General features: G+C 47.0%; 1 protein-coding gene across 2 annotated transcripts in view; it reads left to right on the plus strand.

Annotated features, from left to right (window-relative positions):
• cdc16 (cell division cycle 16 homolog) overlaps window positions 1-15,163 on the plus strand; it is a 42,617-nt gene that overhangs the window by 10,337 nt on the left and 17,117 nt on the right. For both annotated transcript variants that reach the window (XM_084309622.1, XM_084309623.1), the window contains 6 exons: window positions 9,886-10,019; window positions 10,204-10,283; window positions 11,463-11,512; window positions 11,608-11,681; window positions 11,789-11,914; window positions 14,575-14,727. In XM_084309622.1, coding sequence (XP_084165748.1) covers window positions 9,886-10,019; window positions 10,204-10,283; window positions 11,463-11,512; window positions 11,608-11,681; window positions 11,789-11,914; window positions 14,575-14,727 — 617 coding nt within the window. The remainder of the gene's footprint in view (window positions 1-9,885; window positions 10,020-10,203; window positions 10,284-11,462; window positions 11,513-11,607; window positions 11,682-11,788; window positions 11,915-14,574; window positions 14,728-15,163) is intronic.

The raw sequence follows: 15,163 nt of genomic DNA on the forward strand, positions 1-15,163 counted from the left end.
ATAACAGACGGTCCTGCACAGTAGCGCAGCGACCGGAACAGGAAGTTGAGACGCTACTTGTAAATACACCTGCAGTCGTCCGAGACTTATTTGTATATTGTTTTCTTCTTTATTAAACTGGATGGAACAAATGGAATATCGTTCTTATTTATATACAAATATCTGGATGTAGTCCAACGGATATGATCAGTGGACTGTGGATCAGAGGAGGACGACGAGGTGCGCAAACAGACCGGAGAAAGTCGGATAGTCGACGGAGCCGTCGGCAAACAACACGGCACCTTGTCGACTTAAAGGACCAGGACACTGTTAACGTCGACAATTGGTATGGATTATTTTTTGCTTTCATTGGATTATAGTGGACTTTTATTATTAGTTCCAACGGAAGATGCCAAAAGGGATTATTTTTTTGGAGCTACAGCTGTAGTCTGAAGTAATTTTTATACATTGGAAGCAAGCTATTAATTATTCATCCAAATAACTGACAATGGTGCTTATAAATGCAGAGTGCCCTATTGAGGATTGTGACTATGTAGCTGAGCATGTAGCGGCGGCCGTGGTGGCGGCCATGTTAAGTGTACACGCCACTATACATGTCGCAGGCGCAGCCCCCTGGGCGCCGGGCGCAAATGCTAAAATGGAGAAGCTAAAGCGTCCCTCCATAGCACTGGCCGGAACGGGCGAGGCCTGGTCATACTTTGTAACCCGCTGGGGTGAGTATAAAACAGGCACCAAGCTGGTCGGGCCCGACATAGTTTCACAGCTACTGGAGTGCTGCGAGGAGGATCTGAGGAAGGACCTCACACGCGCGGCAGGCAGGAGCCTAGCGGGCAACGACGAGGAGGACGTCCTCGCTGCCATGAAGGCACTCGCCGTTCGCGCAGAGAACACCATGGTAGCTCGGGCAGCCCTGTCTAACATGCGGCAGGGTTATGAAGAGCCCATCCAGTCGTTCCACGCCCGCATCAAGGGGCAGGCGGACACGTGCAAGTACCAGATGAAATGCACTAGGACAGGGTGCGACCAAGTCAACAACTTCACGGAAGAGATCCTACGTGACGTGATTGCCCGTGGCATTGCAGATTCGGAAATACAGCTCGACCTGCTCGGTGAGAAGAACCAGAACATGCCACTAAAGGACATGATCGAGTATATCGAGGCTAAGGAGTCTGGAAAGCGCTCGGCATCGCGCCTGCTTGACCCTCAGAGCGCGGACACGGTCAGCAGTTCGTACAGGCGGGTGAGACAACAGGACACCCGCGCCAGAGGAGGAGCCAGGCTAGAGAAACCAAAGGCCAAGCCCGAAGGGGTATGCATCCACTGCGGCGAGGTGGGCCACGGCAAAACACCCCAGTGGCACGCCAGACGTGCCGAGTGCCCAGCATACGGTAAAAAGTGTCGGAAGTGTGGCCGCCAGAATCACCTCGAGAGGGCCTGCCTGGGTGGCCGATCGACTAGGCCCCCACCCGGAGAGACAGACTGGACGTGTGACGAGCAGACAGCAGCATTCGTTGAGCTATGCACAATCGGCACAGATGGCGAGTTACGCACGCTTCCCCTCGCTCACCACCTGTACGATGATATGTGCGACAAGTGGATGAAGCGTGCGTCCAGCCCGCAGCCATACGTCAACCTCACTCTCACCACCGAGCACGAGGATTACAAGGCTCTGGGTTTTGACCTCCTAAAACGCACCCGTGCAGTATCCCTGCCTGCTATGGCCGATACGGGATGCCAAAGCTGCCTGATCGGCATTAAAGTAGCTCAACAAATGGGCCTAAGCACAGAGGACCTCATCCCTGTATCCATGACCATGAAAGCTGCGAACAATAAGGGAATTCGGATCCTCGGAGCTGCGGTAGTCAGATTCGCCGGCAACAGTGGTGACGCTCGAAGGTTGGAGACACGCCAAATCGCGTATGTGACGGACACCTCAGACCGCATATTTCTCTCCCGCGCAGCCTGCGTGGACCTGGGAATGATCTCCGCCCAGTTCCCAACACTCGGGGAGGTGAATCTGGCGACATCAGAAGTATGTGACTGCCCGCGGCGTGCAGAGCCGCCGACCAGGCCAACCACACTCCCCATGTTGGCGATCGAGGCTAACAGGAAGGCGTTACGGAGACACTTGTTAGAACTGTACGCTCAGAGCACATTTAACACATGCCCCCACCAGACATTACCGAAAATGACCGGCCCACCACTCCGCCTCATGCTTAATGAGGATGCGACACCGGTTGCCTGTCACACCCCCATCCCCGTGGCCCTACACTGGCAAGAGGAGGTAAAGGCAGGCCTCGACCAGGACGTCCGCCTCGGCGTGTTGGAGGAAGTACCAATCGGTACACCGGTGACGTGGTGTCATCGCATGGTGATCTGCGCGAAGAAGACAGGCAAACCGCGACGCACTGTCGACTTCCAGGCCCTGAACAAGTATGCACTCCGCGAGACCCACCACACCCAATCTCCATTCCACCAAGCGAGATGTGTGCCTAACGGGAAACTCAAGACTGTGTTCGATGCCTGGAATGGTTACCACAGCGTCCCATTACACAAGGACGATCGCCACAAGACGACGTTCATAACCCCATGGGGCCGCTACCGGTACCTGTCGGCCCCGCAGGGGTACATGGCATCGGGGGACGGTTACTCGCGACGGTATGACGAGGTTGTCGCGGACATAGGCAACAAAACTAAGTGCATAGACGACACGCTACTATGGTCAGATACGATTGAGGAGAGCTACTTCCAGGCGGTCCAGTGGCTGGACATATGCGGCCGGAATGGAATAGTCCTCAACCCGGAGAAGTTCATTTTTAGCGCACCCACAGTGGACTTCGCTGGCTTTACAATCACCATGACTGATGTGCGACCGTGCAGTCGCTACCTGGAGGCGATACACGACTTCCCACAACCACGTAATGTCACGGACATCAGGTCGTGGTTCGGGCTGGTCAACCAGGTGGCCTACGCCTTCAGTATGGCCAAGCGTATGCAGCCATTCCGGAAGCTCCTGAAGAGTGGAGAACGCTTCGAGTGGTCCGCGGAGTTGGAAGACATATTCCGTGAGTCAAAGGATGTGATCATCGAAGAAATTGAGCGTGGTGTCCGCATTTTTGACAAAACCAGGCCAACATGTATCGCCACGGACTGGTCAAAGGAGGGCATTGGATTCTGGTTATTCCAGAAACATTGCCGATGTATGCCAGTCAGACCCTTCTGCTGCACTGATGGGTGGAAGATAACCCTGGTTGGCAGCAGATTCACGCATGCGGCGGAGTCCAGGTACGCGCCCATAGAGGGCGAGGCTCTTGCGGTCGCGGACGCATTGGACAAGGCACGCTACTTTGTGTTGGGATGCGAGGACTTGATTGTAGCTGTAGACCATAAGCCGCTGCTGAGACTCCTTGCAGACAGGGCGCTCGATGACATACCAAACCCACGCCTACGGAACCTCAAGGAGAAGACCTTGCGTTATCGTTTCCGCATCGTGCATGTCCCGGGCATGAGGAACAAGGCGGCGGACGCCATGTCACGTAGGCCGGTTGGCACCACACGGTCATCACTTATGGACCTTCCAGATGACAACGCCCACCTCCCACCCAGTACGCACACTGATGTACTGTCCTTCCTACGCCAGACCGAGCCAGGGAATGACGACGACACTGAGGAGGATGACCTGGCATGGTGTGCTGCGGGCTTTGAATCATTGCGGTCAGTGACATGGGATCGTGTCAGGGAGGCCACCAGCAGCGATGGTGAGATGCGCACCCTGGAGGAAATGGCGACGGACGGCATCCCCGACTCAAAATTCGAGATGCCGACGACGATCCGTGACTTCCACCAGTACCGTGAGAACATCACATCAACTGATGGGGTGGTCTTGTACAAGGACAGGGTGATTATACCACTCTCTCTCCGCAGAGAAGTGCTGAGCGCCCTACACGCTGCCCACCAGGGCGTATCGATGATGACCGCCCGCGCAGAATCCTCTGTGTTCTGGCCAGGCATGTCGGCTGACATCAGCGCCACTCGGAGGAACTGCGAGCACTGCCACCGGATGGCACCTTCACAGCCTGGAGTGCCGCCAACCCCGCCGATCCCAGTTGTTTACCCTTTTCAGGCGGTGTGTTCGGACTTCTTCATGCACAGGGGCATGCACTACCTCGTGACGGTGGACCGGTACTCAAACTGGCCGATCATCTCGAAGGCGACGGGGGGCGCCGCCGGCCTCATAAATCACCTACGTCGGGCCTTCGTGACGTACGGGACGCCAGAAGAGCTCACATCAGACGGGGGCCCAGAGTTCACCTCCACCGAGACCAGGTCATTTCTATACAGATGGGGCGTACACCACCGCCTCTCATCTGTGGCCTTCCCCCACAGCAACTGCCGCGCTGAGATTGGGGTAAAGACAATGAAACGCCTTATCACTGACAACACCGGCCCAAAGGGGGAGCTTGACACAGATGCTGTGCAGAGAGCGATCCTGCAATATCGTAACACACCTGACCCTGACACGAAAATATCTCCGGCAATGTGTGTCTTCGGCCGCCCGATACGTGACTTCATCCCGGTTGTACCTGGGAAGTACAGACCACACGAGACCTGGCGTGAGACACTGACGGCAAGGGAGGAGGCTCTCCGCAAACGCCACATCCGCACAGCGGATGCCTGGGCAGAGCACACAAAACGCCTCCCGCCACTCATGGTAGGGGACATGGTCCGTGTACAGAACCAGACAGGGCCCTACCCCAACAAATGGGACAGGACTGGCAGTGTTGTGGAGGTACGCCAGCATGACCAATACGTGGTCAAGGTCGACGGCTCGGGCAGAGTCACACTTCGGAACAGGAGGTTCCTGCGCAGGTTCAGCCCTGTTCGCAACAACCTTCCACCTCCTCGATCAATTTACAACCACCTGGCGACCCGTGTCACCGTACCACCAGCACTCGTTGTCACACCACGTCTGCCTGACCCCAACTGCGACCTTGTGTCCCCCACATCGCCACCGGTACTCACGTTGGCGAGCCAACCCCGGCGCGGGACGCCGCCTGCTTCGCACACGGTCCTTCAGGCGTCACCACCGGCCCCTTTTGGACCCGGGAGCCGATCCCCCACCGGGGCCCACTGTGTCGTCCCCTGCACCTAGGGCGGACTTACGCCGATCCACCAGGGCGACCAGAGTGCCTGCCTGGCACAGGGACTATTCCATGGGCTAGTCACATAATGGACACATGATTTATAGTCACATAGCCTGGGTGTGGGTTATACAGGTATTTGTCCACGTTTTTGTGTGTTTGTTTATTATTATTTCTCAGCCTTTACACAGTATGTTAAAGACTCTGGGGGAGATAGAGAATATCTAGACAGCGCCTCTATAACAGACGGTCCTGCACAGTAGCGCAGCGACCGGAACAGGAAGTTGAGACGCTACTTGTAAATACACCTGCAGTCGTCCGAGACTTATTTGTATATTGTTTTCTTCTTTATTAAACTGGATGGAACAAATGGAATATCGTTCTTATTTAACCGTGATAATTTTTTCATTTTGCTAAGTGATGTAGCTAGTAGTTGGCTTGCTTGTAGCAACAAAGGTTAGTAATATCTTTGTCGGTAACTTCATGAGACCATTATTAGGCCTACAGCAGTGTTAATTTAGTCAACAAAAATGATGACTAAATATGGTCGTCAACAAAGCTTTAATGGAGATCATGTGACACTAACGTCACAAAATTATTCATGCAATGTCGTTGACTAAAAACTACGATACAAATCTTGCAAAAAGTTTATTCAATCAACATCAACTTCAATTTTACTTGCTAGCTAACAGGAACTCGTTTGCCAACAGGAAAGTAACAAACATAATTGTCCGTGTGGAACCCTTATCCCCAACACATCGTTCCGTGGGTGTGTGCCGCTCTAGTTGTATGGTCTTAGGGGCACCACTGTTATGCTGGGGGTGTTGTTGTTTCCCCCCGGGAGATATGGGAGGACGGACCGCATGTTACATTGTTGTTGTGAAGCTAGCGTATTAGCAGGTAGGCAGCTGTGTTGTGTATGAGAAGGGAATTATCAACCTGTAAAACCCCATATTGAGCTGGAAATAAAGCACCATACAGAAAAGGAAACTCCTCTTTCTTCCCTACATTACTGCATGACGGATCGCTACATTATGTTGATCCACCACAATAGAACACATTACATAGCTTACATAAGTCTAACCAGCTAGCACTAACGTTAGCTTTTTTTGCTCACGCCAATTTATGAGGCTGTAACTGAGTGGCGAGACTAAACAAAAGACTAAATCAAGGCTAAACGAAGACTAAAATGCTCAGACCTGTAGTTGACTAAAACTGACTAAACTAAATATAAATGGCTGGCGACTAAATATGATGAAACGAAAAAGAGCATTTGACACATGACTAAAACTAAAATAAGAAATTGCTGACGAAATCAACACTGGCCTACAGTCAACTAGTGCTTATTCAAGCTGCTAGCTAGACCAAATGCGTAGGCTAACCAAACTCTATAGCGGCAAAAACAAGTTGGGATATTTTCAGCACCACCTACATGACCATCCACTAGGGGTGGACGGTATGGTCTAAAATGTATATCACGGTATAATTTGAAGCATAGACGGTAACGGTAGGTGGGTCTTGGACTTCCTGACTGGCAGACCCCAGGTGGTGAGAGCAGGCAACTGCACCTCCTCATCCATCACCCTCAACATAGGGGCCCCCCAGGGCTGTGTTCTGAGTCCCCTCCTCTACTCCCTGTACACACACGACTGTGTGGCTCAGCGGAGTAGCAATACAATCATCAAATTTGCTGACGACACAGTGGTGGTGGGCCTGATCTCTGCCAACGACGAGGGGGCCTACCTGGAAGAGGTCAAGGTCCTGGCGGGATGGTGCCAGGAAAACAGCCTCTCCCTGAACGTCAGCAAAACAAAGGAGATGATTGTGGACTTCAGGAGGTCGGGGGTCAAGGACTACAGCCCCCTCAGCATCGACAGGGCACCGGTTGAGAGTCAACAGCTTTAAGTACCTCGGAGCCTACATATCCGAGGACTTGACATGGACCACACACATTGACAGTGTTGTGAAGAAGGCACAACAACGCCTCTACTTCCTCAGGCGCCTAAGGAAGTTCCAAGTCAGTCAGAAGATCCTTAAGAACTTCTACTCATGTACAATAGAGAGCATTGACCGGCAACATCACCTCCTGGTTTGGGAATAGCACTGCACAAGACCGAAGCAGACTACAAAGAGTGACACGTTCAGCCGAACGCACAATTGGAGGGGGGCTCCCCACCCTCCAGAACATTTACAACAAGCGTTGCAAGGGCAAGGCTAAGAGAATCATTAAAGACCAGTCACCCGAACAACTGCCTCTTTGAACTGCTGCGGTCAGGCAAGCGATACCGGAGTCTCAAGGCGAGCACAGAAAAACTCAGAAGAAGCTTCTATCCCCAGGCCATCAGGCTGCTAAACGAACAATGAACACTACACAACAACAAACCACCAAACGCACATAGCACACACATCCACACGCACACACTCACTTTAAACAAACGCACTGTAGCACCCACTCCACACACTTTATAGCACACACCCACTTTAAACAAACACACTGTAGCACCCACTCCCCACACTTTATATTTATTGATGAAGGATTGCACTACAACTCGTACACCTTACTGTAAATTGTACCTAAATTGTACCTCATCCCATTTCTGCTTTGCACTATATAGTACTGTACATTAGTACACTGCATAGTATTGTATATTATATGGTAACTCAGAACATTGTACATATGTCTATACCGAACACTGTGACCTCATTTTCTTCTTCTAAATTACATGCTATACTATGTTATTTGATACTATCTTGTCTAGCACAGTCTCTGGAGCGTAACAGTAAGAAGCATTTTGTATGAAAGTATTCTGTACTTCTGTATGACAACTATTAAAGAAACTTGAACCTTGAAACTTGAACTTGGTATCATCGTTTTTGATAAAAAAAAATTATTTTATATAATTTTTTAATTTTTTTTTTATAAAATATATATATTATATAATTAGACTTGTACTTGTATTATCTGCGAGACATCGCCACCACGCAACAAGCTCCACTGTCTGTGTGTACTCTAGTAGCCTCCAGCTATGGCCAGGATTCCTGGAGCTGCACCTGGACCTATACTCGAGTAGCCTCGAGCAGAGCTACGGCCAGGATTTACCGGCGCTGCACCTGGACCCTATTTGTATAACGTTACTTAACTGTGCTCAGCAAGCCCTCAGCTCGAATACGCATCGAATCAGTGTTATAAGACATTGATATCAGGAGCTATCTGTAGCTAATGCTAGCCGGATATATAACGTTAATACAACGCCTCAGTGAATTATTTAGTTCAATGGGACATTTCGTTTTGAACGGTGAACTAACTTGCGCTAACGTGAGCTAACAGGTAGCATACACGTCTCTACTAGACTTTGTGGAGCGTTTGTTGATGTCAGGAGCTATCGGTAGCTGGCCGACTAGATACTGTTCGGTTAGACAATGCCTCATCATGTATTAAACTAAAAGTGAATAGTTGACTGGGTCATTTTGTAACGGTAGCTAAGCTAACGTTAGCTCAGGGAGACGCCGCCGTCCTCCCATGTCCCGTCCCACTAGACTACTAGACCCGTGTTTACATGCGTGCGGTAGGGGCTGGCACGCCCACTGCGCGAAGCCTCCTAAATAACTTTTTCCAGTTTGCACATATCTATTATCTATGACTAATTCTATCTATTTTTAGGGGCAAATGCGAGTGAAATAGTCGCGCTGTGGTTACATGACGTCATTGCTATTTTAGAGCTGCGCTACCGGTTACACGGTATAGTCAAAATCCATACCGTAGAGCAAATTCATACCGTTTATACCGTATACCGTTTATACCGTCCACCCCTACCATCCACCACAAGCGCAACTTGGGACCCTGTGATTTAGCTGCAAGAGCCTTTTTATTGCCTGTTGCAACGTGTTTGGTTTCTCTCATGTGAGCCAGGCCACGTGAGCGGATCGGCGCGGCCGAGAAATCCGCTCTTCGCTCTTTAAAGCTTGGTCCGCTCCGCTAATCACTCATGTTGACCCCGCCCCCAAGTCGCTCTCCGCTCGCTCCCCGCTCACCTTGAATCGAGCGCTCCCCGCGCCAGATCGCTCGGCAGTTTTTTTTCTTCTTTTTTTGGAGCATGGTGTAAATGAGCTCAAACTACAACAGTCTACACCCCCTGGGCCCCTTAACAATTGTTTGTATTGAGCCGCATTGTAATTGTAGCCATTCTGCAATGTTAAATAACGTTGTTTATCCATTCACTGCTCTATTAAGCGATGATAGGCTAGCCGAGCCACAATGCTATGGTCGCTGCCATTAACGTTAGCATGTAAGCTAACGTCAACAACAATGGCGTCGATACTTTTTCTACCAGGAGTGAGTGTGGGCGTCTCTACAGTGACAAAGCCTGAAGAGGATATCACAGGTTCACCCTTCTCATTGGTTGAAAATGGCCTTCATGTTTGTACATCGCCATCTGTTGCTTTGGCATTGTACTGCATGTATATATTACATCAACAGTGTTAAACCACTGTGAGCGGCCTGGAGTGGATTGGAGCGGAGGAGAACTCTCGCTCCGGACGTCGCGCCGACTCATTTTAAAACCCACTCCTCGCTCACGTCAAAACCGGCCGCTCCGCGCCCCGCGCCGCTCACGCTCCGATCCGCTCACATGCACTGATGTGAGCACAATCTGACGCTGTCCATGGTGCTGAAAATGGCCTCCTCCTTCTCTCTCCTGCCCCATTTTCTCACTCTCCTTCCCCCTCCTTCTCTTCCCTCCTTCAGTATAACAAGCCCAGTGACATGGTGGTGCCAGATATGGTGAACGGTCTTCAACACAACCTGGACGTAGTCGTCTCTCTCGCCGAAAGGCATTATTACAACTGTGACTTCAAGATGTGCTACAAGCTCACATCTATGTGAGTGTTTTAATCTTTTTATTTATGTTGTAGTTTTGTTCGATAAAGCCGTACCCGAACAGCTACTTCCACCGAGCAAACAAAAAAAGAATCCAAACCTGAGAACAAAATGTAGTCCATTTACCATTTTAAATGTGACCCCAGTTAATACAAACCTTATTTATATTGTTTTTATTTCTTTTAGGGTGATGGTGAACGACCCATTCCATGCCAACTGTTTGCCTGTACATATAGGAACATTGGTGGAGCTCAGCAAAGCAAATGGTAACGTATATGATGGCAGGGACATATTGAGTCCGAATCTTAGAGGGGAACTACGCCCAATTTAAAAATGACAAATGCATGTAATGGTCCATGACGGTCCAGAACCGCAAACAAATTGCTCTAAAATCCCCAAACTTTATTGCTAAATCTCAAATTTGTGACGTCATCAAGTATAAAGTCTGAAGCTGCACTATAGGCAATGAATTTGGTGAAGAAGATATAGATGACACTGAGAACAGCCAGGACTATATGAGTATAGGTAGGGCCCGTATTTAACATCTTATAAAAAAGGTTGCTTTATCATTAAGTTAATGGAACACTAGAATTTAAATAAACGGAACCAAATTTAGCTAAATTATAACATACTTGGTTGAATAACTTTTGATTGGCTGGTCACATTTTAGGGGTTGGTGAGAATATTGAACTTGATTTTGGAAGTGTATTTCACGATATTAAATATGGAAATTAGCATTGAATATGCTAATTAGTCCCATAATATATATGCACTTACTGACATTACAAGCTGCATTAGGACATACTTGATGCGTTCATGATTTTTGTGCATGAAACTACTCTCACTGACACATCAGGAAATCATTTATTAAAGATGATGTACATAAACCTAAAATAACAATGGCAAAATCTAAAATAATTTTTCTAATTATTATCTATGTCAAAGGTTATATGCAGACCTATAGGTTATAGCCAGGCTATTGGGTTTCTCTCTTACTAATTCACACACCCAACCAACACACTTTGAGCTACTGCATTGCATGATGCATAAGTTCTGTAGGGCTGCAACAACTGGCAACTATCTTTTATAATCGATCGGTCTATATATTATAATGTATCTCCATGGCCTGTTGTAATTTAATTCATAGAACGGCCTGTTAACAGTTGTGAAGAGGCTGTAAACATAACCTGTTTTTATTTATTATTATTTGACTACTATTCTACTTCTCTGGCTTTACGAGAGAGTATGTCATATTCACAAATATTGATTGAACTTTCCTAGACCATGAAAATAAGGACCATGGGATTCTTAATTTGGATGGTGTTACTGTTTAATACATCAGGGATGCATTTTATAGTCTTGCAACATAAATATATTAATATCACAAATCTGTAAAACAGTAATTTTCTATCACTTTCTAATTTCAAGCATTATGTTCTTCACAGAGCTGTTCTACCTCTCACACAAGCTTGTAGACTTGTACCCCAACAACCCAGTAAGTGCCATCACCACGTCACCGCTCTGTCTGTACCCCTTTCTCACTATTTCTTCTAACCCAGACCTAATAATAAAAAATTGAACTCTACCCAGGTGTCCTGGTTTGCTGTCGGATGCTACTATTTGATGGTTGGCCACAAAAACGAGCATGCACGGAGATATCTTAGGCAAGTATCCTCGCACATGAAATGCTTTGTTTCAGACGACCTACCAAAGTATACACTTCACATGCACACTTCCAGTAACACTAGTGGGTACCGTGTGTCTCTTGCAGCAAAGCCACCACTCTGGAGAGGACGTATGGTCCGGCATGGATCGCCTACGGTCATTCGTTTGCAGTGGAGAGCGAGCACGACCAAGCTATGGCTGCCTACTTCACAGCTGCCCAGTTGATGAAAGGGTAGGCACACTCTTACCTAATTCTCTCCAAGCTCTGTTGAGTATAATTTAATGGACTTGCGAGGTATTAAAAAATAAATGATGGCACTCCTGAGAAAAGGCTACTGACGTAAATGGTTTGATGTAGTTTCCACGTCAACATATCTGCTGTTGGGATACTTGCACGACTTAATCAGTATAACTTTGACTGCTTGTCATTACCAGTGTCCCTATCTTTAAGTAATTTTGTTTGCATAAATTAAGTATTAAAAGTATATGACGTGTATGTTTTTGTAGATCTCAGCCTACCTTTCACACTGCCGTTGATGTTGAAAAGGGGTGGAAATATAATCCATCAAACTTGAAAGTCTCTAGTCGTAGGTAATTCACCCTTCTGGAAACCACTGCACCTTTTGTGTTTGCTAATGTTACTGTATTACTCTACTATAAGCCTTTAAACTTCGGCATTTGGATTGGTAATAAAGCAGAATAATGTGGTTGTTATTAATTGGTATCTTATTAGACGGGGGCCATCTCCAGTTATGGCGAGAAATTAAGACGGGTATGGTCCTTTTAACCATCACATGAACTTAAAGGTGCTATAGATAACATTTGATGGAGCGTATTGATCATTTAAATATATACAGTATAATACAGCCACTGATCTTTTAGAAAGGTGTGAAATAAAAGTATTGCTTTTCCCTTAAATGTTTTGATAATGCCTTTTTATCATTTAAAACATTTTGGTAGGTACAAAATGAATGTTGTTTACATGTTGCGTGCATGTATTCCCTTCCTACTTCCCATTTTCCCACATGGAATGCACCTGATTGGATAATTGCCGTGCTGGTGCTCTAGTGTGGCATCTAGTGGCTGAATTATATATAGCACTTTTTTAAAGATCATATGAAATGAATAATGTTTTTTCCTCCATTTCTACCCCTTTTCTTTGCACCTAGTAGTTCTCTGAACTATTTATCACTATGTGCCAAAACATCTCAAATCATTCCGTCCTTATTCTCATCTAAAGAAATCCATTATTGTCCTCCTTCGTGGAAAATGTACCTTCTTTGTGATTTACGTCCCTCTGCTCTTGAGGGCAAACACCAAGAAAGATTTAGATTTTGAACCGTGCCCTCCGGTCGCTTGAGATTCTGTGAATGCTGTTTCTGTGGATCTTTAATCACAACGAGGCAGACAGTTCCGACTAGACTAGTTTTGACCTTTTTTAAACCAGCCTTTTTCAATCTATGGGTCGAAAAAATCTCCTGACAAGAAAATGCGGTCCTAGTCTGACTGAAATTATATCAGATTGTCATTTTGAAATGAAAAAGTGCTGCCCATTGCTTGTATACTACACAGAAATCACTGGAATAAAAATGCACTCGGTTTGATGTGTAATCGGTATAATGTGAATACACTTCAATTTGCATGCGTTTTAAGCACGGGGGTCATGGGTATTTATTAGGGATGTCCGATATTATCGGCCGACCGATATTATCGGCCGATATCGGCAGTAAAATGTGATATCGGAAAATATCGGTATCTGTTTAAAAAAAGAAAAAAACAATAACAATATTTGTTATATATATATCCAGTGAAATTATTAGTTACCTGAAATTATTCAGTTTTTTGGGGTGGGAAACCCTGCATATATTGGTATCGGTTGATATCGGTTGATATCGGTATCGGAAATTAAGAGTTGGACAATATCGGAATATCGGTATCGGTAAAAAAGCCAATATCGAGCATCCCTAGTATTTATATATTTTTTTATAAGCCTCATTATGGGGTCAACTGACAGAAAAAGGTTGAGAACCTCGTGCCTTTGTGCTCATTCAGATCTAATCAGACAATGCAGCACCTCGTCGCAGAGTGCTGTGTTGGTGTGGATGGGCCATTTGTGTGACATCATCATACTGTGAGCTTTTAATTTTATTCTATTTATTTTTGGGCTTTCTGTATTTTTCACCCATCCCAATTTAGTCGTTATGCCAGAGTCTCTGCGGTGGTAGGCGGGTGCTTAGTCCACTGCGCTACCCAGCCGCACCCTATACAGTGAGCTTTTATAACCCCTCCCCCCAATTCTGCGGTGATTGATTGGCTGCTGCAGTGTTGGGAGGAGTTGCGTTATGGAAAAAGTTGACTCCAGTTCAACTTTCTCATGGAACGCCGCTACCCCCGTTCAGGACTCCCTGGAAGAAGAGATCTTGTATCTCAATGGGACATTCCTGGATAAATAAAGGATAAATAAAAAAAAGAAGGTGGAATCAAGCATTGGTCTGATTTAGATGTGAATGAGCCCTTAGGCTACATTCAAACTGCAGACAAATCTTTTCAATTCTGATTTGGGATACTTTCATATGTGGTCCTAAATTGGATACAGGTCTGATTTTTATTTTTATTTCGCAATGCGACCTCAGTCTGAACGGTCATGGGATTTGTAGACTACTTTCACGTCACTCTAAATAGACATTTGTATGTCTTTTTTATTGTTAATTTGACCAGTTCACACTGGAATCTGATATTGGCCACATTTAAAATATAATGTGAACAGTCAAACAAAAAAACAAAAGAAATCTGATCTGCGCAATAAATCTGAATTGAGCGCTAAGGCTTGCAGTGTGACCGTAGCCTTGGTCTGATGACTGATGGCACATCCACCTGTCCTCTTCCGTTCAGGTGCCACCTGCCCATGCTGTACATCGGTCTGGAGTACGGGTTGACCAACAACTCCAAGCTGGCCGAGCGCTTCTTCAGCCAGGCGCTCAGTATCGCCCCCGAGGACCCCTTCGTCATGCACGAGGTGGCTGTGGTCGCTTTCCAAAACGGAGAGTAAGTTGTAAACATGCAAACACAACACAACACGCACAACCTTTTAACAACTGTACGCTCAGTGGGATACGGACGAAGTGAGCTTTGAACAACACACAGTAACATTCTAGAACACTTGACGCATTCAGTGGAATGGCATTTCAATTGGACACTTAATAATAATAATAATAATAATAATAATTTCTTACATTTATATAGCACCTTTCAGGAAACTCAAGGCGCTTAACAAAGGAGGGGGACACACTTAAGAGGAAGGAAATCAGAGGAACAAAAAGAAGGAAGTCAGGTCATTAATACATTTGGTAAGATTTGAGTTGTGATTTGAAGGAGTCCAGGGGTGTAGCGTTGCGGATGTCTGGAGGGAGGGAGTTCCAGAGGGTGGGTGCGGCAACAGAGAAGGCTCTGGGGACCGACTGTGCAGGTTGGTGGAGGGATG

Source organism: Notolepis coatsorum (assembly GCF_963971535.1).
Source record: "Notolepis coatsorum genome assembly, chromosome: 3".
Taxonomy (NCBI): domain Eukaryota; kingdom Metazoa; phylum Chordata; class Actinopteri; order Aulopiformes; family Paralepididae; genus Notolepis; species Notolepis coatsorum.